This window comes from Emydura macquarii, unplaced genomic scaffold (assembly GCF_026122565.2).
Source record: "Emydura macquarii macquarii isolate MOO-44397 ecotype Brisbane River unplaced genomic scaffold, CSIRO-AGI_Emac_v2 contig_3108, whole genome shotgun sequence".
In the NCBI taxonomy this organism is placed as follows: domain Eukaryota; kingdom Metazoa; phylum Chordata; order Testudines; family Chelidae; genus Emydura; species Emydura macquarii.
Genome location: NW_027133245.1, coordinates 1313781 through 1340871, shown reverse-complemented (window position 1 = coordinate 1340871; position 27091 = coordinate 1313781). Strand labels below are relative to the sequence as shown.

The window sequence follows — 27091 nt, the reverse complement described above, 5'->3', positions numbered from 1 at the left end:
AAAAATAGAAATAAAACCAATATATCAAATAAAGCTGTTAATTATAAAACAGTATTTTCTGTCTTGTAAAGAGAGTAACAGTGCATTTTGGTTTAATTCACTTGGGAGAAGGATTTTTTGCCACCACCTACCTCCAAAATACCTAAGATACAAATAGAAAATAGATCAGCTGCCAAGGCAACCTCAAATACAAGCTGCGACCACTTCACGCTTCTTTGGTGTTCACTGTGATCTAGTGTGATCATTCATGTAGGGCTTGCTCAACTGCAGAAGAAACTAATATATTTTCCAGGAGTGGCAAATTTACTGTTACTAGTGCTCACCACTTTATGTACATTTTCAATATAAGACTTCTGTAATGTCTTCCATCTCATGATCTGAAGGGCTGTAAAAACACTAATAAACTAGGCCCCAATCTGGCCCAGTTAAACATGTGTAAGCCTTAGTAGAGTCAGAGCCTTAATCCTTACAAAACATCTCTGTTGGGGGAACTGAGTCACTGATTATTTGCCTAAAATCAGAAGAACTCAGTGGCAGAGGTAGGACTAGAACCCAATTCTGGAACCCAAAACTGGCAGGACTAACAGTTCATGAGGACTTCTTGCTGGGAAGCAGGTGGTTTACATTGCTCATGTCTCTGCTGAACATGAGTATCATTAGTAAAAGCATTTCTGCAGCTGAACAGTTCCCAACTCAGTTGTTGGATCATTGATGGACCTGTGGATGCATGGGTGGGGATACAGCTGCTGTGGATGCTACTGCAGTCTTGAATTGCTCATCTGGTCATCTATAGCCTAGGACACAGGATTCTATTTTGTTAAATCCCTGCAGATCTCCCTTCTGCTCAGCCCGTTTACTCATAGATTCTTATTCGAGTGCTTGCTCATGTCGCTTCCAGGTAGGTGTGCATGTGCTGCTTGCACAATCTGCTGGAAAGTGACTGTCTCTGGAACAACTGCTTCTCTTGCATTGCAAGTTCTTCCCCATTGTTTAGTTTAAGTATCTGTTAATAGTTAGTTAGTAAATAGTAGTTACAGTAGTTTTAGGATAATAGAGTACTTCCACTTTTATAGGATCCTCTGTTCTTCCCCTCCCTGCCCTGGGACAGGGCATGCCTGCCTTCAAGCCTTGTGGGTCCTGTCAGAAGCCTATGCCTAAGGATGACCTGCACTCATCCTGCCTTAAGTGCTTAGGAGAGTCACACCAGCAGGTCCGTTGTAAAATCTATAGAAGATTCCATCCCAGAACCCAAAAAGAGCAAAGCCAGGGACTAAAATTCTTGTTAATGGGATCTGCTCTTTGATCTATGGAGAGCCCAGCGGAGCAGAGACCATCTACCTCAGCTTTGATGACGAGCACGCTGGCCTCAGTAAGGGAAGCAGTGCCGAGGAAGAACTCTACACCCAGAAAGCCTCTTCACTGACACACTTCCCCAGCATCAAAGGACTCGACACGTGGAGAACGAGGGCACTGTTCCCACTCTCTGGTGCCACATAAGAAGAAGAAGATGGGCTGATGGCGCTCACCAACGCCTAAGTCTTCAGTGCTCAACGAAGGAAGCAAAGTGCGACCCATGCTGGGCCACTTGAGCCCCAAGCCCGAAAGTACGGCGCTGTTGACTCTGGCCCTGAAGAGGTTTTTGAGTCTGGGCCCTGTGGACTCCCAGCTGAGGGAGAGGTAGGAGGAGGACTTGCAGCTCCCGTCTGCACCTGAGACGTTCAAAGCTGCAAGGGAGCTGATTGAAGATACAGCTCCACCCCTACCACTTCCACCTCAACATGACTGAGACCAAGGACCGACATCGAGAAAATCCATGGTGCTGTCCAAAGGCAAACCTGCCATGATGGCCAGGTCTCGCTCCCCACGGCACAGTTCCCCAGCACTGCACCTCCGTGGTTGCCGAGGAGTGAGCGGTTCTCTTCAGACTTGGAAGCAGAGTTGTTCACTTCAAGGAGGAGACAGCACTGCAGCAGATAACAGAGGGCAGAGGCAGCGTACCCCTTTGCAATGCCATGGGCCCCTCAATGGCAGGTCCCATCGCAGTGGCCATTCTGGACCCTTTGAGCGTACCACTAGGCCCGGGGATCACAGTCTGGCAGGTCTCACTCCTTTGCATCAGACTCTAGACCAAGCCAGCCCATTCAGCCAGAAGCCTCTTGCACGGCACTGTGGAAGGCTCCAATCCCGGTGCCAGACCAGACTTCTCCTGTGACCCTGGCACAGAGGATGAAGATACAGCACCATGTGATCCTTCCAGTACTGTGGAGTAGGAAATAGCAGCAGCACCCATTAGAGCATCTTCCTCCTCATCCCCTGATGAGGCAGTGGTGGGAGCAACACCCGTCCTGGTACCAGATGACAGCAGGGCGCACCAAGAGCTACTTTGCAGAGTAGTTCTGAATATAGGCCTCCAGGTGGAAGAGGGAGCAGACCTGATGTTAGACATTCTAGCCCTGGAGGGTCCTTCCAGGATTGTTCTGCCATTAATAAAGACTATCCGTGAGACCACAAAATCCCTATGGCAAACCCTGGTCTCTCTACCTCCTATGGTGAAGAAAGTAGACAGGAAGTATTTGGTGCCCTCAAAAGATCACAAGTACTTTTACACCTACCCTCTTCCAGGGTCACTCATAGTAGCGACCGCAAACGAGTGTGAGAGGCAGGGACAACAAGGCTCCACGCTGAAGGCTAAGGATGCCAAGAAGTTGGAGCTCTTCAGGAGGAAGATATACTGCGCCCCGGGGGCTCCAACTTCATATAGCAAATCAACAGGCCATTCTTAGCAGGTATGCTTTCAACTCGTAGAAGTCCATGGAGAAATTCTCGGAGTAAGTGCCAACGGACTCCAAGTCTGAATTCTTTGTCATGGTAAAAGAGAGTAAGGCCGTAACAAAGACTTTGCTTCAGCCAGCCTTAAACGTGGCAGATGCAGCAGCTCGGACTATGGCATCACGTGTAGCCATGAGAGGAGTTCCTAGCTACAAGTCTCGGGCTTCCCTCAAAAGGTCCAATTAACCATTCAAGACCTGCCATTTGAAGGCCCTGTCCTGTTTTTCTCACAAACTGACTCCAAGCTCCATACACTAAAGTCCCTTGGGCTGCATACTCTGGTGCCCCAAAGGATGCCTTATAAGCCATGGCCCATGCTTCGATTCTACCACGGCCAGCTGAGGTCAGACTCCAACCTTAGAAGGGGCAGGAATAATAGAAGGAGACCACCTCAATCCTCTAATCAGGGCTCTGGTCAAACAAGGCAGTCCTCAGGATCCAAACAGAACTTTTGAGGGTGTGCCAGAGGACTGTGCACCAATCAGTGTCTCGGATCCACCCCCTCTCTTATTTTCAGACCGACTATTCTACTCCTACCTTGCGTGGTCCCAGTTTATGTCAGCTTGGTGGGTCTTACGCACAGTGAAACTGAGATTCTTGCTCCAATTTTCATCTCCCTTTCCCCTTCTCCCTTTTCTCCCCTCATCTCCCTTTTCAAGGTCACCTAAAGGCCAGGGGGCTGTCAGTCCTAACAGACAGTAGAACAGCAATGTTTTATATAAACAGACAGGGTGGAGCTCACTCCTCTCCCCTGTGCCAGGAAGCCCTCAGATTATGCGATGTCTGCCTCACTTCATTGATACATCTGAAGCATCCTACCTGCCTGGAGTTCAGAATGCGTGGCCGACAGCCTCAGCAGGTCCTTCCTCAGTCATGAGTGGTCGGTTCTTCCGGACGTGTTGAGCAGCATCTTCCATCGGTGGGGTATTCCCCATGTGGACTTATTCACCACAGAGCTCAACAGGAAATGCCTACAGTTCTGCTCCTTCCAGAATAACAGTGCAGAGTCCATCACAGATGCTTTTCTCGTCCCTTGGACGGGCCAACTTTTCTACGCCTTCCCTCTGACTCTGCTCATCCACAGGGTCCTGCTGAAGATCAGGCTACAGGTCCTCTGTGATCCTGATGGCCCCTGCTTGGCCTTGCCAGCATTGATAATTCATTCTTCTTGATCTCTCAGTGAACGCTACGATCGCTCTACCTCTGCTTCTGGATCTGATTACTCAGGAGTACAGCACCTTGCAACAGCCTAGTCTAGAATAGCTGCTCCTCACAGCATGGAAACTCCATGGTTGAACCCCTGGAACTATTATGCTTGGAACTGGTTAGGGAGGTCCTTCTCAGCAGTAGGAAAAAGCCTTCCACTAGAGCCACTTACCTAGCTAAGTGGAAGAGGTTTTCAGCTTGGGCTGCCCAAAAGGACACCCAGCCCACTCTAGCGTCAATTCCAAGGATTCTGGACTATTTGTTACCTCTGAAGCAACAAAAACTATCGGGGTCATCAGTTAAGGTCCCCCTAGCGACCATTTCAGCATTCCATCCCAGGGTTACAGGGCACTTGATCTTCACTAACTCTTAGGTTATGCATTTCTTGAAGGGTTTGACAGGCTGTACCCACCTAAGTGCCTGCCTGTTCCCCAATGGGACCTCAGCCTGGTTCTCTCAAGACTGATAGGGCCACCATTCGAACCCCTAGCGATGTGTTTGCTTCTATACCTATTTTGGAAGGTGGCCTTTCTAGTAGCTATAACTTCTGCCAGGAGAGTATCTGAGCTCAAAGCACTTATGTCAGAACCTCCCTTTACAACTTTCTTCAAAGAGAAGGTTCAACTTTGCCCACACCCAGCCTTCCTACCAAAGGTAGTTTCCCAGTTCCATGTGAACTAGGACATATTCCCCCCGGTTTTCTTCCTGAAACGTAGACTACATTCGTTGGACCTCAGGCATACCCTGGCCTTCTACATGGAGAGAACCCTCCAGGGTGCCATGAAGGCATGACTTCAGGGGGTACCAAAGCCGACCCTACAAGTACCACTAGGGGAAAACTTTCCAGCACACTGTGCACTTAGCATGCGAACACCTACTTGGAATGGACATGAGCAACACATCTTGAAGAACAACAGTTACAGAAGGTTAGTAACTGTCTTTTTGCCAATTTGTGCAGAAATACCATGGCTTAGCAGAAATTCCACAAATGACACACGTTATCATGTGACATGCCCTCAATTACTATGTAATAAAATACTCCTTAAATAAATGGAGTTAATCTGATTAGCTGTTGCATGGAATGGTTTTTGAGGGTGAAAGCTGATCATGCAGTCAGTAAATTGATCATGCAGTACTTATGTGCCACCTATAGCATGAACAACATACAGTAGTAATTCATGAGGCTGCTGAATGTTAAGACTAGAAGGAGGAAAGAGTGCAATATTGTGTCTATTGTAAAGCTATGTTAATCAGAAACTGACTGCTGATTTATTGAGGCTAATGGAAGCTGTTCCTAGCAAGACACAATTATTCTACACCTTTTAGTTTTTCTAAGATGCAATGCGAAATAAATCTAATAGCAATGTGTTTTGCTTTTCTCCCCGCACCATCATACTGTACCTAGTTCAATTGGTCTGACATGCGAAATAAAAAGTAATGGATCCTCTGGGACATCCTCATCCTCTTCTAATGCAACTGATATTTCACCTGAAGCGGGTAGGGAAAGAATTTTCATATAAACAGATATTGAATAAATCTGTCTAAAGGATATTACAATGTGGAAATTGCAATCAATTCACAGTGACAAATTCATTAGCTCACAAACTTAAAAATGTAGGCAAGAGGTAACTAATAATGGGATAGAGTTTTAGATGGTAAAATGAATATATTAAGTTCACTGTATTAGAAACATTTTAAAGTGTTTATTTTTAAATATGTATAAAGAAGAAAGCTGATTTATCCTTGTTGGCTTGTATGTGCCTTTTTGCCTCTCAGTTTGTGTGGGATAGCCTATTTTTCAGAATATACAGAATGTACTAGCCTGTCATTTAAAATAATAATAAAAAAAACCTGACCAGAAACAAAAATCCCAGTTAAAAACACAATTTCCAGATAGATCCATATTCTCCAAAACCAGTTTATGCAACAATAAAACAGCTAGAATTATTGCAAGAATAGCTTTTAAGTGGTGAGGGGAAAAACTGGATTAATAAAGTGGGACCAGAGCAGACATTTACTTGATTGAACTCTAACCTATGGTATTTTGTCCCTCTTATGAATTCTGAGATGGTTACTATAGCAAACATCAGACAAGTGTGTAAGGCAGGCATGCTAGATGCTTAAGTGAAGTTCTGAGCTATTGAATTTGAAGAATAATTTTGATTAGCCGGGGAGGGTAGATTGATTTCAGTGACCTACCTAGTTAGAATTGACATCATCCCTCTCAACATACACTCCAGCATTTCTAAACATCCTGTAAACATGTTGTATTTAGTGCTGAATAAAATTTAAAATACATTGTATGTTACTGCTGAACAATTAGAACCATAGATATCTTCAGGACAGGTAGTGTACAGTTGCATTGCATGTCTAGTATGTATTCATGAGCATACTATTTATACGGTGCTGTTAGAAAATCTATTAATCCAGTCTTAGACAGAATTAAAAATGGGACTTACAGTTGAAAATTGAACCCAAAGTCCCATGACTTTCAATGAGATTTAGGCACCTAAGCCCAAATTTTTAAAGGAATTTAGACTCTCTGTATGGTCCAAAAGGGTGAAGTCCAGCACAAAAGGGGGACTGGTTGTGGTGTGGAGGTACTTCATCCCTCTCTGGCCTTGTGGAAGAAATAGTCGCAGAATGTATGAACTGTTTTGCATTTCTTCTCCTCCTATGCCCACTCAGAGAAGTGGGGGGGAACGGTGCCAGAGCTACTGTGAGAGTACAGCTCTTCCTATCAATGCAGAAGTTTGTTTTCCCTCCATCCATGCAGGAGTGTTATTTTCAGGTCTGCCACAAAGACTCTTCTAAACATAGAATCATAGACGTGTCAGACTGAAAGGGACCTCAGTAGATCATCTAGTCCAGTCCCCTACGCTCAAGACAGGACTAAGTAACAACTAGACCATTCTTGATAGGTGTTTGTCTAACCTGTTCTTTAAAACCTCCAATGACAGAGATTTCACAACCTCCCTAGCCATTTGTTCCAGTACTTAGCTACTCTGACAGGAAGTTTTTCCTAATATCCAACCTAAAACCTCCCTTGCTGCAATTTTAAGCCCAATGCTTCTTGTCCTATCCTCAGAGGTTAAAGAGAACCAATTTTTCACCTCCTTCACCTCTCTTTGTAGCATCCTATTGTGTACTTGAAAACTGTTACCATGTCTCCCTTCAGTCTTCTCTTCTCCAGACTAAACAAACCCATTTTTTTCAATCTTTCCTCATAGATCATGTTTTCTAGACCTTTAATTTTTGTTGCTTTCCTCTGAATTTTCTCCAGTTTGCCCACATCTTTCCTGCAATGTGGTGCCCAGAACTGGATACAATACTCCAGTTGAGGCCTTATCAGCATGGAGTAGAGTGGAAGAATTATTTCTTGTGTCTTGTTTACAACACTCCTGCTGATAAATCCCAGAATATTTGCTTTTTTTTAACAACAGTGTTACACTGTTGACTCATATTTAGTTTGTGATGCAGTAAGGTCCCCAGATTTCTTTCCACAGTACTCCTTCCTAGGCAATCATTTCCCATTTTGTATGTATGTACAATTGATTGTTCCTTTCTAAGTGGAGTACTTTGCATTTGTGCATATTGAATTTCATCCTATTTACTTCAGACTATTTCTCCAGTTTGTCCAGATCATTTTGAATTTTAATCCTATCCTCCAGGATACATCTGAAGTGCAGAAAATTTCTTATGAAAACTTTTTAATGAGAAATAATTAAACGTCTAAGACATATATTTTAAAGGATGCTGTATCACAAGATAGATTTAAAAAATTCAGTTAAAAACATTCAAGTTGACAATTGTCATTTCAATGCAAGTTTCCCAACTGATTTTAATGGAGCAGGATTGGGCCCATAATGCTGTCATGTGACTTCCTGTCTTGTGTATTTAAATGCATAAAGTTACTATTCTTACAGCTATGGTTTGTCTCTTGCTCTATATGTAATAGTTGTAGGTTACATTTAAGATGTTGGTTGTGGGAATTTTTGCATTTGCATTGCGGCTTGACAAAGCCCTGGCTGGGATGATTTAGCTGAGGTTAGTCCTGCTTTGCGCAGGGGATTGGAGTAGATGACCTCTGAGGTCCCTTCCAACCCTAATCTTCTATGATTCTATGAAATTCTGAGCTATTCATGTTGCATTATTGATATTCATTGTGTTTAATTTCCGTATTTTTAAATAAAAAATTAAAACCAAATGCGCAAACACTTCCCTTATTTCCTTTTATCTATAAACATTTGAATGTACTATTATTACATCATACTTTGAAATCAGATTTTGCACATGCCCCAAAATGTAGTATGTTCCACCAGTGATACACGTTTTTAAATTTGTATCCTGGGTTCATCAGGAAGAGCCCGATAATCATCCAGCCATTCTGATGTTATCTTAAAGATATTCAGGATAAGAGACGTGAAACATTAATTGAAAGTGCCCCTTAATGATTTGGGTTTGCTGGGGTTCAAGGGAGCAAAGTTAAAATGAACCATTTGGGCAGACATACACGATAACCTAGAGTTCAGGGATGGATCCTCAGATGGTGTAAATGGTCATAGCTTCACTGAAATCAATAGAACTATAGCAATTTATACAAGCTGAAGATCTGCCTCCTGAACTTCTGTGCATTATTTAAAGCAAAATTTAAAAATGGAAGATTATAGTAATGCACAATACAGATTAATAATTGCATTTTTAACTAAATGTCTTCAAGTGGATAAGACACCTGTTATCAGAACTAAATTCATGCCAATTTTTAAAAATTCTTTAAGATTAAAAACTAAAAATTATTTTTTCTTAAAACATGGAAACTCTCACTTTCCCAGCTGCAAGAGTTGTCCAGTAAGCATTGTAGAGGGATATTTGCAAAGGGACAAAGGAGAGTTAGGCATCTAACTCCCCTTTGTGCCTTTGAAAATCTCCCCTGTACTTAGTTGATTTTTGTTTTGTAAAAATGATTCATAATTGTAACTTAATCCAAACCTCTTCACTTTGTGGGAGCAAATTGGGTTCTGATTTGAATCTTCACATCTGTTCTTTCCCTCAAGATTTTGGTACTGCTGTAGATAACAATGAATATCTTTTTTCTTGGTGCCAGTTGGGATGTGACTGAAATCTTGTAATAGCATCCCTGGGGTTTTTGGCGCTGTCAGATCACCAACTGTATCCCTGATCTGACCTCAAACCTGAACTCTCACCTAATTCTAATTGTAATAAAAAAAAACTGTCTCCTCAGCCTATCTCTAATTGCTTTTTCTCTTCCACCTCTCTGTGATATGGTGAATCTCAGTGTAATGCTAATGACGCCCACATGCACACTGAGTGGGTTTAACAGAACCTGATGTGCAACTGGTTTGGTAAATACCACCATTTCTTCATGTTTAAAAATAAGTCTCTTTAATTATTTCTGTTTTGCCTCAAGGTGGTCTATGAGTATATCATTTTAAACATAACAAATTGTACACGACTAATAAATACACTAATAGCTTCTTTCAAAAATGTTAAATGTGGTTATCAAGTGCACAAATGGCTTACAAAATTGTATTGCATATACATTTCATTGTATTAAAATACTTCAAAATTAATAACCTTTCATTTTAAGGGGTGTAAATCTTTAAAATAGGAATAAAAATATTCTAGAATTAAACATCCCTGTGGCTTCTGACCTGACAATAATTATACACTTTTTTAAAAAATCCCAAATTTATAATTTAAAGTTGTGAAATTTGCGATACAGTATATTCTAAAATAATTAGCTTCTTTCTGAACTGAAGCTCTAAAAACCTGTTATGAAGTATTACAAATATATTTCAAAGAAAAGGGTTTAGATGGAATATTAGGACCCAGTTGCCCAAGGTACAGAGCATCTGCAGGACTGAATCTTTTAGCACCAGCAGTTAGTGTAATTTGTTAGGGTTATGCTGTATTTACAGACTTCAACACTGGTGGTGCTAACCTTCTTTTTTCCCCATCTGCAAGGGTGTATCAAGTCAGTTGCTGTTCTAACTGTACTACTGGGGTTGTATAATATGGCTTTTAATCTTAACAGAATTACTGTTTTTTGTGCAAAGACAAGAAATAGAAGAGAAATTAGTTTTTACCTTCAGTGTTCTCTGTGGTAGTGCTTATGTTCAGCTGTCTCTCAGTTGCAGAGCACCTGTCGTTTTCATCCTCTGTTAATTGTGTGACTGGTTCATATCGCAGTATGGCATCCAGATCATGAAAAAACTTCATGGTTTTAGTGGCATCTCCAGAGTTGTGGGCATATTTAACTGTTCTGAATTCATACTTCAGATTTTTATACTTTGCACGGCACTGTTTCCAATCTCTGCAAACTCCTAACTCCTGTAGTCTTTTAGCAATGTAGATAAATATTCCTTTATTCCTTAGTGTTCCATGAAGTTGCTTTTTTATGTTTTTTTCTGACCAGACGCTTAGCAAGGCTTTAACCTCCTCTTCAGTCCAGTGCTTTCCTGCTCCACTCTCCATGTTGAAAGTGACCTGGAAATGATTCACTATTTCTAGCCAAGATTTTGTTTCCTAGGAAACCAGACGGCTGGTTGTCAGTAAGCTCCACAGAGATGAAAGGATCTAGTTTTACTGGCTCAAGCTGCCTGAGGGGAGTAACTTGAGAAACTGCCAAATAAGCAGGCTCTATGTTAGAAGCAGACAAATAAAGCAGCTCAGGCACAAATGAAGTGTAATCTAGTATTCCAGGAGATAGAAAATAAACAAAAAAATCAGGTGTCTTTACTTGCTTTAACCCTTGTTATGAACAATGTTTAAAATATGATCATTGTTTTAATGAACATTTTAAAAAAGGAAGGTGAGTCCTTTTTTTAAGTTTATATCTTGTAGTTTCTTAGGGATGAATTACAGAAGACTTAGACATTGTAGCAGTTTTACATTGGAAGCTTAAAAGATGTTGGTAAGGATTTTCAGTGAGTTACAATATCAAATGCAATAATAATCTGTATTAACATTAAAAATAAACATTGAAATCATCCATGTTTTAAATTGTGTGTGTGTATTTTATAAAACTCTTATTTTATTCTAGGATTGCTAAATCAGCACAACTGATTTAAACAAAAAAGCTGCAAACTAAGATTAAATAGAGGTAGGCTGTATGTTAGTGAAACTGACCTTTTTAGCTCCAGGTGGGTATTGTGCTAAGGACCGACTCCTGGTTCCTGTCCATAACTTGGGTATTGAAGCTCTGTGCAGGAGAATTTTAGGGAGAGCAAAGGGGGAGAGCAGAATCTCATAAAATAGAAACAGAAGCCATAGCAATATGATCCCAGTCCCATTCCTTCCTCAGCCATTACTGACTTCAGAAGTCCCTATGGAGCATAGCTTTGCTATTTGGGGGTATAGAACCCCTGCCAAGCTCTGTGCAGCCTAACCCAGAGGGTTCGCTGCCTATCTGGTTCCCTCTCTCTCTCTCTATGTTAGGAAGGGGAGGGGTTGCTAGAGGAGGCCAAGAGGGGTGGGGGTTTTTTGGGCAGTAGTGCGGGTTGGGTACAGAGTTCGAATCACAGTGAAAATCAGTGGCATTACACCAAAGATTAACTTTGACCATCTGTCTTTATTTGATTTTGGTATGATATTTGGAGGGCCATGGTCAACATTGAAATGGCCTACATTTTAAAAACTGTGTTTAACGTTGATGAATGTACTACACCCAACTCTAAGTTTTCCTGCCATTTTTTGTTCACTTTGCTCAGAAAAATGCATCTGTAAACTGATGAGGGTGAGAGAGAATTTTTCCATAACTTACGGTTATAATAAATTTTGGTATTACAAGAAACAATAACAATGAAATATTTATGGACAAAAGTGTTTTATTATTTTTAAGTTGATTGCCCTTTAACACTTTACATACAGCTGGTGTAAATGACCAATAAAATAACTTTGGGACTTGGATATAATCAATGGTGGAAAATATTCAGTTGTAGTTGGGATCAAGCATATTGAATATTTGCACCTGATTCTTCTGGTTTTTTTATAAGGGCTTTTCTATACATGGAATTATTCTGGAATAGTTACCTCATTTTAAATTCATACGCTGCCTTAATTTGAATTAACTTTCAAGTAGACAAGCCATTATGCTAATGTAAATCAAGAGTATCTCCAGTGACGCCAATTGAGTTATACTGGTTTAACGTGAAAGCAGAATCATATCATATTATCCAAGACTGGTAGCTGTTTTATATTTAAGTAAACTAAAAAGTAAAACTAAAGATACATTTTTTTCCCGTCAATCTGCGTTAAACTACTTCATTTATTATATATGTTACATTTGTTAGTTTTTTTTCTTGGCTACAGTTTGTTGTAGACTGATTCTACAGACATTTTTATTTCAGGATATTCAAACTTTGCCCAATTAAAGGCTGGGAATTTTAGAGTAGCCCAAAGACCGTATCTGTATTACATAAATGGTGCAAATTGCAGACATCCTCTCCTGCATTGATTACAGTCCTAGTATTTAACACTCAGTCTTGCTCCAAGTGGGCATTAGATGAAGGTAGAGCTGCTCAGGTGCTGTAGGCTGCATCTCTTTGTTTAAAAAATAATAAAAAATAAAAAAAAAATAAAAAGATGCTATGGGGGCTGCATTGTAGAACTTGGACTGGGCAGCCCTTTACCTCCTGTGACACATTGTTTCCATCTGTGTTGTCTTGCTCATTGTCTGGAAATGGCCGTAAACGGCAAAACCGTGGCTGCCTTGGACAGGAGGAAAGAGGTCAGAAGAGACCCTATAGCTTTGGCTGATACAAAAATTCATTATTTCAGTTCTGCCTTGAGCATGAGACTGATTTTGTGTAAAAATAAGCATGTCCTCCTCAGTTCCACTGCAAGCCTAATTTTCTTACTTGGGAACAGAAGTTAAGGTGCCCACTTCTGCATCTGGGTGCTCAAATAAGTGCTTTGATATAGGAATCAAAATACCTGTTGTAGGTGCTAAATGCTGACTTTGGGCTCATATTTTTGTGCCTGAGCAACAAAATTGAGTACTCAGGCTTAAAAAGTGACCCATAGTCTGAGGCAAAAAGTCTAATTGGGTTGAACATAAGTTTGCCCTTTCTGACCTGTAGAAGCTCATTGGATACCACCCCTGTTAAGTGGCATTTCAATTTAAGGAGCTGCTAGTATTTTCTGTACACCTTTAAATTAGACTATAATCAGCAGTAAGGACCCAGTCTAGCACCCATTGAAGTTAATGGAAAGTCTTTCTATTGACTTCATTGGGCTTTGGATCGAGCCTTAAATATTTTATAATAAAGTGCAACAGGAACATAAAAGAAACAAAGTTTTGATAACAAGCTTATAAAAATAGAGCATTTAACAATTTGTATTAAAATGTCTTTTCATGTTCTTTTATTCTTTACAAGTTACTGTTTTGTTTAGATATTGTGTTCTGTGAGCCATTCAGTATTTATGCTAGTTTTGTCTCTAGGGGCCAGGAGAGTGGTGGAATTGTGACAAGTGATGGAGACTCTGCCCAGGCATTCAAAGTGCACAAGGTAAACTTTTAAGTACTTTTTGCCATTTTGCTGCCATTTTAAAGAAATAAAAATCCAGTCTTTACATAAAAGTCAAGTCTTTAAAACAGAGAGCAATAAGGAGTACTCAAAGAAAAAGTTAAGGGGAAAAAAAGTAAAAAATCTCCAGCTGAGGTACACAAGGGAAGTCTTTGTTTCAGGAAATAGGAATAATAAGCAAGAGACAGGAAATAATAAGAATTTGTCATAGTAAGAGCGTTGGATTCTGTTCCTTAACTTACTGTTGTATAGACCAGCTTTTAAATTTATTTAAAATAAATAAATAAATAAATAAATAAATCAACAACAAAACTCAGACCAAGTTATCCTTCAAGGCTGCTTTAACCTTTCACTGAAAGGAGGTGAGTGAGGCAATATTTTTCATTGGACTGTTTTCTGTTGGTGAAAGAGACAAGAGCAGTTCAATGTCAGCTTGTCTCTTTCACAAACAGAAGTTGGTCCAATAAAAGATATTACCTCACCCACCTTGTTTCTGTAAGATCTTGGGATCAACACAGCTCCAGCAAAACTGTAATTAACCTTTCACTGCAGTAAAAAGCAATCTGTTCTGGAGCTGTCAGCACCAGAGCCCTTTTCTGCTAATGTGCAAGCTGGTTAGCTGAAAGGGTTTGGTATTGGCAGTTCTAGTTATTGATGTGTGAAACCAGCAATGGAATGGAGGGAAAAGAGTGAGACAAGAAAAGAACACAGTCTCTGAAACTAGCTACAAATTAATGCCTAGAAGCAGATGCATCTATGACTGACTCTGGCTTCAGTAGGTATCATGGCAGATGCTTCGAAGAGTTGAAGGCTGCACATGAAAATTAACAGGTCTAGAGACTGGAGGAAAAACTGAAAAATACTCCATCCATTTCCAACCTGATAGAAACCCAGGGGGTGAGAACAGGTCTGAAATGGCCAACGTCCAAATAAGTATTAGGCCAAAGCACTTGAAGTAAATTCTCCAGAGCACTTTCTATATTTACGCTGAGCTGATGTCAGGAAATGAAATAAAAGATACCCAGCTCCCCTCCTGGAAGGAACATAGGGGATGGAGCTGGACCTGCATCAGTTAGAAGCTGCTGGCATCTTCTGTCCAGATTTCCTTCACTGACCACAGTGCCAGACGTTTCTAAGGCCTGTGAAGTGGCAACATGCCCAGTAGGACAGAGCTTGCACACTAAAAGACAGGTCGCTTTAGCAGAGCATGAGAGTGTTTCCTACTTAGCTCATGCTGGAGAAACAAAATCCAGCAGTGAGAATCGTGCGCTAATGCAGACTCTCAGCTCAAACTGGCTCAATCTTTCCTTACTCCAATAACAGATGAGAGGGGGAGGTATCTCATAGCCTTCTGTTTTTAATACTACTTTTCTTCTTACCCATCAGCACTTTTCATTCCTACTTTTGTGTAGGACCCTGTTCTTATTTGAGCTTCCGCTTTTTTTAAGATCATGGGAGAATTCCATTTCTATCATTTGCACTTCCTTTAGCCTTTTACTAAAAAGTAATGCTCTGAGAATAAAATGTTGCTAGACAGTATAATACTTTTTATGGATTCCATAAAAGCTGTGAACAATTGTCTAAGCATATTGATATTAAGAATTAAATATGATGATTATTGCATCATCTCAGAAAGCTTTGTTATTACACCTGTTGCATATTATACAATTTTTCTTATCATTGGGATATGTCTTGGCTGCAGCATTTTTATTCTGTAGTCATAATTTACAAAGGAAGACTTGCAGGGCACAAAGTAATGAATATGATCTTGTCTACTTGAAGTTGCACTGTTTTAACTAAAATCAGTTTTAATCAGTTTAAAAACTGATTTAATTAAACTGGTGCAAACCCTTGTGTGAACATAATTTTATTAGTTTAAAATTGGTTATATCTGCTTAGCTTGCACTTGTAAATTTACCAACATGAACCCCTAGATGATTTTAAATTACCTTAAAGAATCTATGCAGGGTTCTGCACTGGGGTAACTAAATTGATCTAAAACCATACCATTAGGTCTGGTCTACACTTAAATTAGATTAACCTAGCTACATCGTTCAGGGCTGTGAAAAATATTATGCCCTGAGCACACAGTTAGGTAAACCTAACCCCCATTGTAAACATGGACAGGTTGATTGAGTTAATCCACCTCTCCATTGACTGAAAAAACCCCTTCCCTTGATGTAGGAAGCATCCACGCTACGGTGCCACAGCAGTACCATAGCTGTGCTGCTCTAGCAGCTGTAGTGTAGACATGGCCTTAGTTCAACCAGTGCAGTTTGGTGTGTAGGTCAGAGCTCACTCTTTTTGTCTTGCCTTGTATTTATCTGTTGCCACAATAGTATTTTACTTTTACATTGAAATTCTGTCACTGCTAACATCTCTTCTCCTTCCTCTAATTATCAGATTCAAACGATATTTTGTACGTCTTCCTGTTTCACATCGTTATTTATATTGTGCTTATCAACATAATTTTTGAGCCCTGAAGTCATTCAAAGCTTTTTAATGACTTAATCTTCACAATACTCTAATGAAGTAAATATCTATCCCCATTTTAGTGAAGTGTATAGAGTTTTAGATAGCCGAAGAGACTTCCTGAAAATCACAAAAAAAGTCTGTGTCAGAGTTCAGAATGGAAATGGGAGCTCCTGATTCCCAGTACTGTGTGTTAATTACTTAGACCATACATGCTTTTAACATCCTCCCTCACAACAATGCTTGTTGCCAGCAGGAACTTGGCTATTGAATATGCTAAGATCTCCTGGGGCCTATCTATAAAAGTCCTGATTCATTTCTGCCTTAGAAAGAAGACAACTTGGATACCTGAAGACTTTTCAACAGAGTTTTCTGTTTTTTTCAGTTTGAGTGCCAATTACAGCAATGGCAGGAACTACAAAAAAAAAAAAGGATCTTTTAAACACTAATCTGAACCTGTTATGAAAACAAATACATTTCATCACCAGCACTATAATGAATTATCCCATTTCTCAATAAGAAAAACACAGAATATATTGTATTGAAATATTTTTGTTTTATAGTATTTTATCTAAATAATGTTAAAGAATAAACATAGCTGAGCTTTTAAAATTTAAAATAGCATTAAAGAACAAAGATAGTTGAGCTTTTAAAATTACATTTGAATATATATATATATAGTATCCCCAATTTTTCTTTTGCTAGTGATTTTCTCAAAGGATATTTTCTTATTGAGCAGTAACTGAGGACAGTCTGTCGGAAAAAAGAATGTGCTCCAGACAAACTTGCCCCCCTCATGCTGTGTATTATCCTGTTGTAACCACTTGCCACCATGACTATACGTTGTTTTTTTGGGTTTTTCTTGTGAAGTGCTGGCATAATGAGTGTGTTGCTGGAAACAATAATAAATACATATTCTGGGTTTTGTTTTCTGCTCTGCCAGGGAATGGGTCTTATTAATCATGTATTCAGTGAAGACAATCTGAAGAAGCTGTATGTTTCAAATCTTGGAATTGGCCACACCAGGTATTCCACTTCAGGAATCTCTGAATTAGAGAACTGCCAACCTTTCGTTGTAGAAACTCTTCACGGGAAGATTGCTGTGGCACACAATGGTGAATTAATAAACGCTAAACAGCTCAGGAGAAAGGTAGGAATCAATCTTGGGGTTTCCAGTATAATTTATTAATGAGGAGGAGGCAATAATGGGCAAACAGTTGGTCACATCTCACAGCTGAATGGTGAGGAGGCACTCCATACTCAAAGCAATGGATTGGGCAGTGCACTGAGAAATCAAGTTTGTAATTTGTAACTCCCATGACGGATAATCTGCTTTTCTTTAATGTTCTATGATCATGTTGATTTAATAAGAAAACTAATCAAAGTACAGTTATGAATAGCTCACCACTGCATGGCAGCCATTAGCGAAAGCAAAAAGTGATTAGAAAATATTCTCTAGTACATTGACGTGTCCTCATGCAGTATTATCTATTTTTTGTCATCACCTTGAGAAACCTATAGTGGAAATTGAAAATGGTAGTGGAAAATAGTAATTTATAGTGTTATGAACATGTAAGGAGACAGTCAAAAATTGGATATTGTAGCTTGTGAAGGGGACATTTTGCAGACCAGAATTAAAAATTCTCAGATGCTGCCTTTTGAACCCTGTTCCATAATAAAAGAACAAGGGAACATAACATTACATCGAATAATTGTAAATTTATGACTTGCAAAAGGTAATGGTACTTTATGCAGAATGTAGTCAATCAGTGGGTGTCATCACTGCCGCAAGAATGTATCTAGACAAAGACTTTGACTGGTTTCAAAGTGATAGGTTAATTTTATGATTAAGCATATCTTTATATGTTAAAATGGTAAAAATAGTATCCAGTCTTATTCTTCAGAATGTAAGATGATCTACAAAGGATAGGCAGGGACCCTCCTGTGTAAAGCACTGAACACGTGTGAACAGTTGGCTAGATACTTTGCAGATTCTCCTTTTCCTTAGATGCAGTGTGTGTGTGTTGAGCACACCAGACTAGAAGGATCACCGGTCTGATTCAGTCTCACATCTTGGGTTGTTGGTTCCCCCCCGCCCACCCATTACTCTCTCTCCAGTCATTTCTTTTTTCACTGTTTATTTGTGCTTCCTCTTTTCATGTGTTCTCCATGCCCTGCTTCAGTTCTCCAGGTGTAAGCAGCAGTGTGACAGTGACAATATCCCCAGGCCCTGTGTAGCACTGTGACTATTAGGGAATGTCAAGTTTGCTTATGCTTTAGTCACAAATAGAGCAAAGAAAAACAATGAGAAGAAGAGTGAAGGATGCAGTTCAAACAGTGTCATTTTATATGAGTCCATTTTGTGCACCAGCTCCTTGGACAAAAGTATACACCACGAGCTTTGGGGTGTTGGTGACTTCTACGTTAAAACAACTTTTTAGGGCACATAACTTGCTAAACTAAAAATAGTGCAATGGTTTCATAGACTGATAACACTATATTTTTTTGTCTTTTTAAAAAAAAAAAAAAAGCTGATGAAACATGGTGTGGGACTATCAACCAGTTCTGACAGCGAATTGATCACCCAGCTGCTGGCATTCACACCTCCACTAGAGAATGATGATACCCCAGACTGGGTGGCAAGGTAAGGGGCTAGGAGCTGGAATTAGAAACAGTATTGTCTTAATGTAAAATACAGCAATAGTAAGTAACAGAACACAGCCATCTGTAACATACCATTGTGTTTACATAATCTCATTTCAGAATAAAAAATTTAATGAATGAAACCCCTACTTCATATTCACTACTAATGATGCATAAAGACATAATCTATGCAGTACGTGATCCCTATGGGAATCGTCCACTCTGCATTGGTCGTCTCGTTCCAGTAGGCAATATGAGTGGAAAAGGTAAATCCTATGTAAAGGCTGGTTAACCAGCCATCAGAATGTTTACATTTTCAGAACTTTATAAATAATACATCTATACTTAATGGGGGAATCATGTCCACATTCATGCAGTTGAAACACTTCCTTTAAAATGTTGCTCTCTCTGAACGTTGGAAGCAGTGATATCCCAATGTTGGATGATTTTTAAAATACACAATACATTTTGATGGTGGGGACAAATTTTAAGGAAACCAGAAGCACCCCTTCTATCTTGACAAGAAACCCGTGTTTCCTTATGGCAGCAGCAGGGAGAGGCAGCCCAATTGCAACAGAGATAATTGGAGAAAGATTTCTCCCTTCCGCCCTGGAAGAAAAGTGGGGATGGACAGATACAGGCCCTATTTCTTCTCCTTCTGTTGTAGGGATGCTTATAAGCTTTGGGCTACTGTTACTTACTTGTTTTATGAAAGGAAAAGGCTTTTTTAGGGATTCTTCTGGGAGGGGCTGGAAAACGCGCCCAAATATTATCATAAGGAGTTAACATAAAAACCCAAATATGGGAATTTGAATAAAGGATCTTTGTGTTCTTGCGCATCAAAAATTTTGAGTTGGGATAAAATTGGATCATTCATGGAAGATAATCCCAAAGGAGAATTGTACACACTTTCTCATCCCAGTGCCCTGAGTGATACCAGTGATTTTCAAGGAAAAGCCTTAGAGACCTACTGTATTGTCAGACAGGGGAACTTGACATTTTTAACTGCAGGAAAAATGTGTAAATTCGTTCTCTTTGTCCAAAAAAATTGATGTGGTATGGGGGATTGTGTGAGAGAATTTTCTAAAGAGTCGTCTGTTGGAAACTATTCACGACGTCCAAGTACATTAGTGTTTTTTATTCTCCTGTTACATCATTGATCTGCCCATTTATTCTCTTTCATTTGCCTGTCTTTGAGAATCCTCCTCACTTTGGGCCCAGTCAGTACCCATTAAAGTCCAAGGGAGCCCTTCTGTTGACTTCAGTGGCATTGGAGCAACCACTTAATATATGGAGAGTAAGGAATTTCTTATCTAAACAAAAAGCATATATAGATATACACACACACCAGGGCCAGGGCCTCAAAATCTATTGAGATGGAATTAGGGGAAAAAAGTCATGCAGCGATAAGGAATTTATTCATCTGAATTGTCCTTCTCATGAACAATGGCTCTGTTAACTAGCATTTCTAATCTCTCAAGGACAAGTTTATATAATGTTCACAAAGAAAGGTTTTCAAGAAATGTTACAGCAATTTTTTATTCCAAACTTTCTATTCAGAAATCATGACTATTTGATGTGCCCAAGTACATGATTACAAAATGTAACAGGCCAGTACTGCTGCAGAAATTTAAAATGTTTAGTGGTAACAGTTCCAAGGACTGTAAAGATAATGTGTAACTATAATTGAAACTTCATTGCAGGGAAGAAAAACAGTGAAACAGAAGGATGGGTGGTCTCCTCCGAATCCTGTAGCTTTTTATCTATTGGCGCACAGTAAGTTCCTTCACATACAAGATGATCTGTAAGCACTCTAAACAGTGAAAAGAGATTTAAATAGCCAATGATAATCTTTTACATTGTATCCAAATACTCTATCTGTCAGTTTTTGGGTTTAAATAAATATGATACTAATGTATTCAGAAGTCATATGCAAAGAAGACTCTATGGGTATCTCTTCCCTGTTGAGTTAACTCCTTTTCAGTTAGCTTAGCTTAGTGAGTGCAGCCACAATATAAAATAATATTCTAACTATAGAGAGAGGTTGTATTAGCTGCTGATGAGTTGTGTTGACTCTCACTGTAGCCTATACCTCCTGTTCGGGCTAGCCATCTCAGTTAAAAGCTCCACCACACTCAAATTAGGAGTTTTTATGTGTAGGCAGGATTCGAGTTGGGGCAATACTGGAGTTAACTGTAGTGAAGACAAGCCCAAAGAGAAACAGGAGAAATTTTCACTGCAAAAAAATTAATTTTCAGTGAAAATAAAAACTACAATAAAGTCAACAAAATCACATTCATACATATTATAAGGAATGTACAATTAATTTGCTAATCAGACATTAAACAGATCTGCCGGTAATTGAGTGTTACGTTGGTAAGTAAAATTGTGTACCCTTAAAGTGGAAAATAGGGAGAAAACTGCAAGAAGTGCACAACTACAGAATAAAAATAAATGCAGAGCAAAAACTGGAACCCAATAATGTGTGTCTCAACTTCAGTAAAAAGTGTTATGTTATAGCTTGTAACAACAAGTGTGTTCCTGTGTGGTGACTTCTGTCACGTGTGTACCAATAATTAACCATTGGTACCATATTTTTCTTAACGGAAGTTGCTTTGCTCTGGACCCATTTTCTGAGACTGAGATACTTCTGCTATGAGACTCCTCATGTAGAATCATCAATGGCGGCCTTTTGTGCTATATAGAAAACCCAGGTTTTCTCAGTGTTATCAACTAGCCCTTAATTCTAGTATCTGGCTAAGGAATATGAGTCAAATTATCCCTTTCTTAGTTACATCTCCAGCATTCATCAGAGTCGTTTAATCTGCTTGTTTTAAAACCTGCTAGTGTGTGGTATGTGCAGTGAATATTTTCAACATTACTCAGGCCTGGTCTACGCTGGCGACGGAGGTCGACATAAAGTCACTTACGTCGATCTCCAAACACCTGCGTCTACACTGGGACTACAGTTAGGTCGACTTAAGTCGCGGCAAAAGTCGACTTAATAAGACCACCTCTGCAAGTGGCGTAGCGCCTAATTCGAATTTATTGGTTTGATTTAGTGTCAATGTAGACACAACTTCATTTAAATCGACTTTATTGGCCTCCAGGAGGTATCCCACAATGCCCCGTTGTGACCGCTCTGGACATTCGCGCTGTGCTGTACTGTGGTCACGCTACCCAGAAATGTCCTTTCCCCTTAAGCCCCAGGAACATTTGAATTTTCATTTCTTATGCTGCCAGCGTGGAGAGAGCTTTGTCACTGCACTCCTCATGGCTACTGCAAAGCCCAAATGCGCTCCAGCAAGGAGTCAACCATAGCTCTTAGATCTCATCGGGCTGTGGGGCGAGGAGTCCATTCTGGCTCAGCTCAGAGCCAGCAAAAGAAATCTGGACATTTATGGGAAGATATCCCAGGGAATGCTGGAGAAGGGACACAAGAGGGACGCGCAGCAGTGCCACGTGAAGATCAAGGAGCTGCGTCAGGCATATCAGAAAGCCAGGGAAGCTAACAGCCGTTCTGACTCCTCGCCCAAAACATGCCACTTCTCCGATGAGATGCATGCAATTCTCGGAGGCGATCCCACCACGATGCCGCCTTGCAGCATCGATACCTCCGCTAGATCACAGTCCATGGACAACGGTGAGGACTCCGTGGACGAGGAGGAGGCTGAGGAGAGCAGGGTGCAGGGGAGCGGGCTGTCCGTTCTCCCTGAAAGGCAGGACCTATTCCTGACCCCCGAGCAGTCCAGCAGCACACAGGACAGCACTAATGATCCCGGGGAAGGCACATCTGGTGATGTTTTTTTTCTTCTTAGCAGTTCTGTCCTTTTAAATTTGGGGAGGGGGGGGGGCAGGAAGGGGATTTCAGGTGTTCATCGGACTTTACTGGGGGGTTACCCAGGGAACAGATTATTTATGTGATGAGATATGCTCTGATAATCATCGGTTGATATCTCACGGCGCATGTTTAAAAAACCCAAGCTATACAGCAGATGTCCTGTACCTTTGTATTCCCCATTGCAGTGTCCTACCAAAAAAACTTTGATTACTTTTATTTGCTTTAAGCAGAGACTATATACCCTGCCCCACGTGCTGTCCGCAGATCCCCTTGCTTCCCATCTCTGTAAGGGAGCAGCGAGCCAACCCTTCTGGGATGTTAGGAATGGAATGAGGGTCTGTGTTTGCCCTGTGCACTGCATGGGGAGTATTGTCTACATTGTTGCAGTTGTATCATTTTCTTCAGTCTGCTAACAATGACTACCTTGTTACTTTCATTCTGTAGACACCTCTGCTTTGGCCCAACCCTCAAGAAATGCTGCAGAAAGACTATCGCAGATTAGAAAAAGGGGGAAAAAAAACAAGAGATGACATGTTTGGCGGCCACAGAGACCGAGCTCAGAGCGTGGCAGCTGACCTTGTCCCAGAATATGGACAGGGAGAGTCACAGAGAAATGCAGGAGCATGATTGCAGTACCACGCAGGAGATGCTGCGAATCATGCGCCACCAGGCAGACATGCTCCGGCGGCTTGTGGAGCTTCAGGAGGAGCGGAGGCAGGACAGAGTCCTGCTGCAGCTCCTCCATAACATTCCTCCACCTAGGGCTGCGCTGTGCTGCCCTGCCCCTCCCCCGCCCCCAAGAGGTTTCAGAGGAGAAAGGCCAGGCTGCAGTACAGGCTCGCCTCCATCCCGATGGAGGCAAGCAGAAAGCTGCGGCGGCCCCGCTGATAGCTGGCCAGCAAGCAACCACACTACCCCTTGAGACTGAATGAACACTTCCCCCCTTCACCCGTGACTTGAATGTTCATAAATAAAAGTTTGCATAATTTCAACACGTTTCTTTATTAAATCATATGTTGTCCTGGAGGGATTTGGAGGGTACAGATATCGATTTGGGGGGGATGTTTAGCAAAGGCAAACAACATACAGGAACATAAATCAGTCCTGCATTTCATTGCAGAACCTGGTTTTCATAGCTTCCCTAATGCAAAGCACTCCATGGTTAGTTCTCAGCGTACTGATGGCATCGGGCTGCTCATAATTGCTGCCAGTCTTTCTGCCTCCACAGCCCAACCCTGGGGGAACCTCTCACCCTTCGCTTCACGCATATTATGAAGAACACAGTACACAGATATCACTGACGGGAGGATCTTTTCACTCATGTCCAGCCTAGTGAGGAGACTCCTCCATCTGCCCTTTAAATGTCCAAAGGCGCATTCTACAACCATTCTGCAAGTGCTTAACCTGTTATTAAAACACTCCTTGTCACTGTCAAGGTACCCAGTGTACAGCTTCATTAGCCAAGGGAGCAAGGGGTGAGCAGGATCCCCCAGGATCGCTATGGGCATTTCCACACCCCCGATGTGAATTTTTTGGTCAGGGAAAAAAGTGCCCGCCTGCATGTTAGAGAATAGCCCCGAATTATGCACGCATCATGCACCTTCCCAGACCACCCCACATAGATGTCGGTGAGACGACCCAGGTGATCCACAAGGCCCTGCAGGACAATGGAAAAGTACCCCTTGCGGTTTCTGTACTTGGTTGCTAGGTGTGCAGACACTAAGATAGGGATGTGCATCCCATCAATTGCCCCCCGGCAGTTTGGGAACCCCATTGCAGCAAACCCATCCACTATGTCCTGCACATTTCCCAAAGTCACTATTCTTCGTAGCAGAAGTGTATTGATGGCCCTGCATACTTGATTCATGGCTATGCCCACTGTAGATTTACCGACTGAATTGATTCCCAACCAAGCGGTAACGGTCGGGAGTTGCCAGCTTCAACAGAGCGATGGTGACTCTCTTCTCCACCGTCAGAGCTTGTCTCAAGCAAGTGTTTATGCGCTTCAGGGACGGGGCCAGCTCCGAGCAAAGTTCAAGGAAAGTTGCCTTTCACATACGAAAGTTTTGCAGCCACTGGTCATCATCCCACAGCTGCATAACGATGCAGTCCCACCATTCTGTGCTTGTTTCCCAGGACCAGAACCGGCGCTCCATGGACTGCAGATGATGCGTTACAGCCTGCAGCAATCGGGAATTGTTCTGCTTTATGGCTTCTAGCAGGGCAGCCTCGGTGGCATGGCTGTTGTCTGTGCTTTGGCTTCTTGCTCTACTTCGAAAATACTCGATGATAAGCTGCGATGTATTTGTGACACAATAATAGTGCAGAATTGAGCTGGCTCCATGTCTCCGCAGCAATGGCGAGCGCGCGGGGTAAAAAAAGGCGTGAAAATAGTTTTCCTGTTTGTTTGGGGTAAGAAGGGAGGGGGAAGCAGCGTTACATCATGGGACAATGACACTGGTCCCAATAGCCACCATGGCTAGTTGCACTGTGGGATAGCAACCCACAGTGCACTGCTTTGAAAGTCAAAATAAGTGTGGTGAGATACACGAGACCTGCGCAAACAGCGTGGTGTCTACACGCTGCTGCAACTTCTAAAAATCGACGGGTGAAAGACTTTAAGTCGACTTCACTCGGCAGTGTAGACATACCCCCAGATGTGCATATCTTGAGTCCTGTTTAGTAAAATTGAAAATCCAAGTATTGTGGAAATGAACTCCCAGTTCTTTTTGCCATTTAACCTCTAGTGATAGGAGGGAATTAATTGGATAACTGAACTCAGTTGAAGCGGTATACTTAGAGAATAATAGTTAGAAGATCAACTAATAGAAGTAATAGAAGATCTAGGAATATGTTTAATAGTGCAATCTCTGAGACTATTATACTTTTGTTAAAGTCTTCAGCTTCAATTTTTGTTCTAATTACAAAAAGATGATACAAGTTTATGGACAGGAGACCTATATTCCAATAATCCTGCCCTTACTCAGTTGTAGCTGCCTTCCATCAGTAGATAGTTTCCCCTTCTATTTTGATACTGACATGACCCTGGTTCTTCTTCGAGTGCTTGCTCACGTCCATTCAGAATTAGGTGTGTGCACACCGCATGCACTGGTGCTGGAAATTTTTCTCCTAGTGGTATCCATAGGGCTGGCTCTAGCACCCTCTGAAGTGGCGTGCGTATGCGCTTGTATATAGGCTGCCACCTGCCAGCCTCTCTCTCAGTTCCTTCTTACCACCCATGATGGTGCTGGAATGCTCTCTTGCTCGTGCAAGCTTCAGTATTCCTAGTGGTTCTTTGTTTTTATATAGTGTACATTGTTGTTATTTCAATATTTATTACTTAGTAGTAGTGATTGGTTAGTTAGTAGTTTACCCAGGGTCGGGGCATGCTCCGGTCCCTGGGGTTTAAACTCTGTGCTTCATGCAAGAAGCCTATGCCATTGAGCGACCCTCACCAGAGTTGTTTGAAGTGTCTGGGAGAAGCCCATCTTCGTGAGAAGTGTAAGATCTGTAAAGGGTTTTGCCCTCGAACCAAGAAGGACCTGGACATTAGACTCAAGGCCCTTCTCATGGAATCGGCACTTAGACCGGTGTCGGAGCCGCGCTTGGACTCGGCACCCAGTATGGCAGCATCGACTAGTTCTCCCATGGCGTCAGGGCGTCACTGCCATCGAAAAAGAAGACGACACATGCCAAGAAGGAGCCAAAGTTGGTTAAGAAGAACTTGGGTACCATGGGGAAAACTGATTCGGCCCCAAGAACACCTCCGCCCATGAGGGCACCACTGCCAACTCCTGAGAGTGGCAGAGGCCCACGTCGTTTACTGGTCCCTTCTGCGCCTGAGGCTTTTCAGGCAAAGAAGGACCTGTTAGCCCTGCCAGTGCTGCCTACATTGCAGGAGGGTAGGACAGGGCACTGAAGCTCGGAGGCCCAGACCAGAGGCCAGTCTAATGGGAAGCCAGCACTGGTGCCACTGCAGCCTCTTCCCTCCTCACCAGCTTCGCAGCGGTCACCGGGATCCTGGCATTGCTCCCCGGTACCGCATTGGTATGGATCAGGTTCGAGTCTTTGGTCACCAGGGACCAGGCGCCGGTCAGGAACATCGAAGAGCACCAACATTAGTCTCCAGTGCCGTCATTCTCTGAGTCCCCAGCACCACTTCATGAGTCCCCAAGGGGACTCTATGGAGCCCCAGCACCACCGAAGTCTGTATAGAAAACCTAAGGACAAGACGTGGTCAAGCACGAACAACGCTCAGGCTCCTGGCACCACTCCCCGTCACCAGAGCCCAGATGCTCAAAAAGCCGTGCCAAAAGTTAGGTGTCGGCACCGCCCCCATGGTCTCGCCTGCTTTCAAGTCCTTGGAATCGGGAGATGAGGCGGTCTTCCCCCTGAAAGGTCAAGCCCCCAAGCAACCCTGGGGGTTTCCTTTGCTGCCGTAAATTGGAGGCTGGCTGCAAGGACAATGGCCAGGTCCCTGGCAATATTGGAACCCGTTGGGGTTCCTTCAGGCTACGATGCTTTATGCTCAATCGTCAATGAACGCCTTGGT

At 41.8% G+C, this 27091-nt stretch overlaps 1 protein-coding gene across 1 annotated transcript in view; it reads left to right on the top strand.

Moving 5' to 3' along the window:
- Positions 1-27091, top strand: part of PPAT (phosphoribosyl pyrophosphate amidotransferase) — a 65290-nt gene that overhangs the window by 28872 nt on the left and 9327 nt on the right. The window contains exons 2-6 of the mRNA XM_067530648.1: positions 13499-13565; positions 16999-17205; positions 18587-18699; positions 18819-18964; positions 20402-20474. Of these exons, the coding sequence (XP_067386749.1) occupies positions 13499-13565; positions 16999-17205; positions 18587-18699; positions 18819-18964; positions 20402-20474 (606 nt within the window). The remainder of the gene's footprint in view (positions 1-13498; positions 13566-16998; positions 17206-18586; positions 18700-18818; positions 18965-20401; positions 20475-27091) is intronic.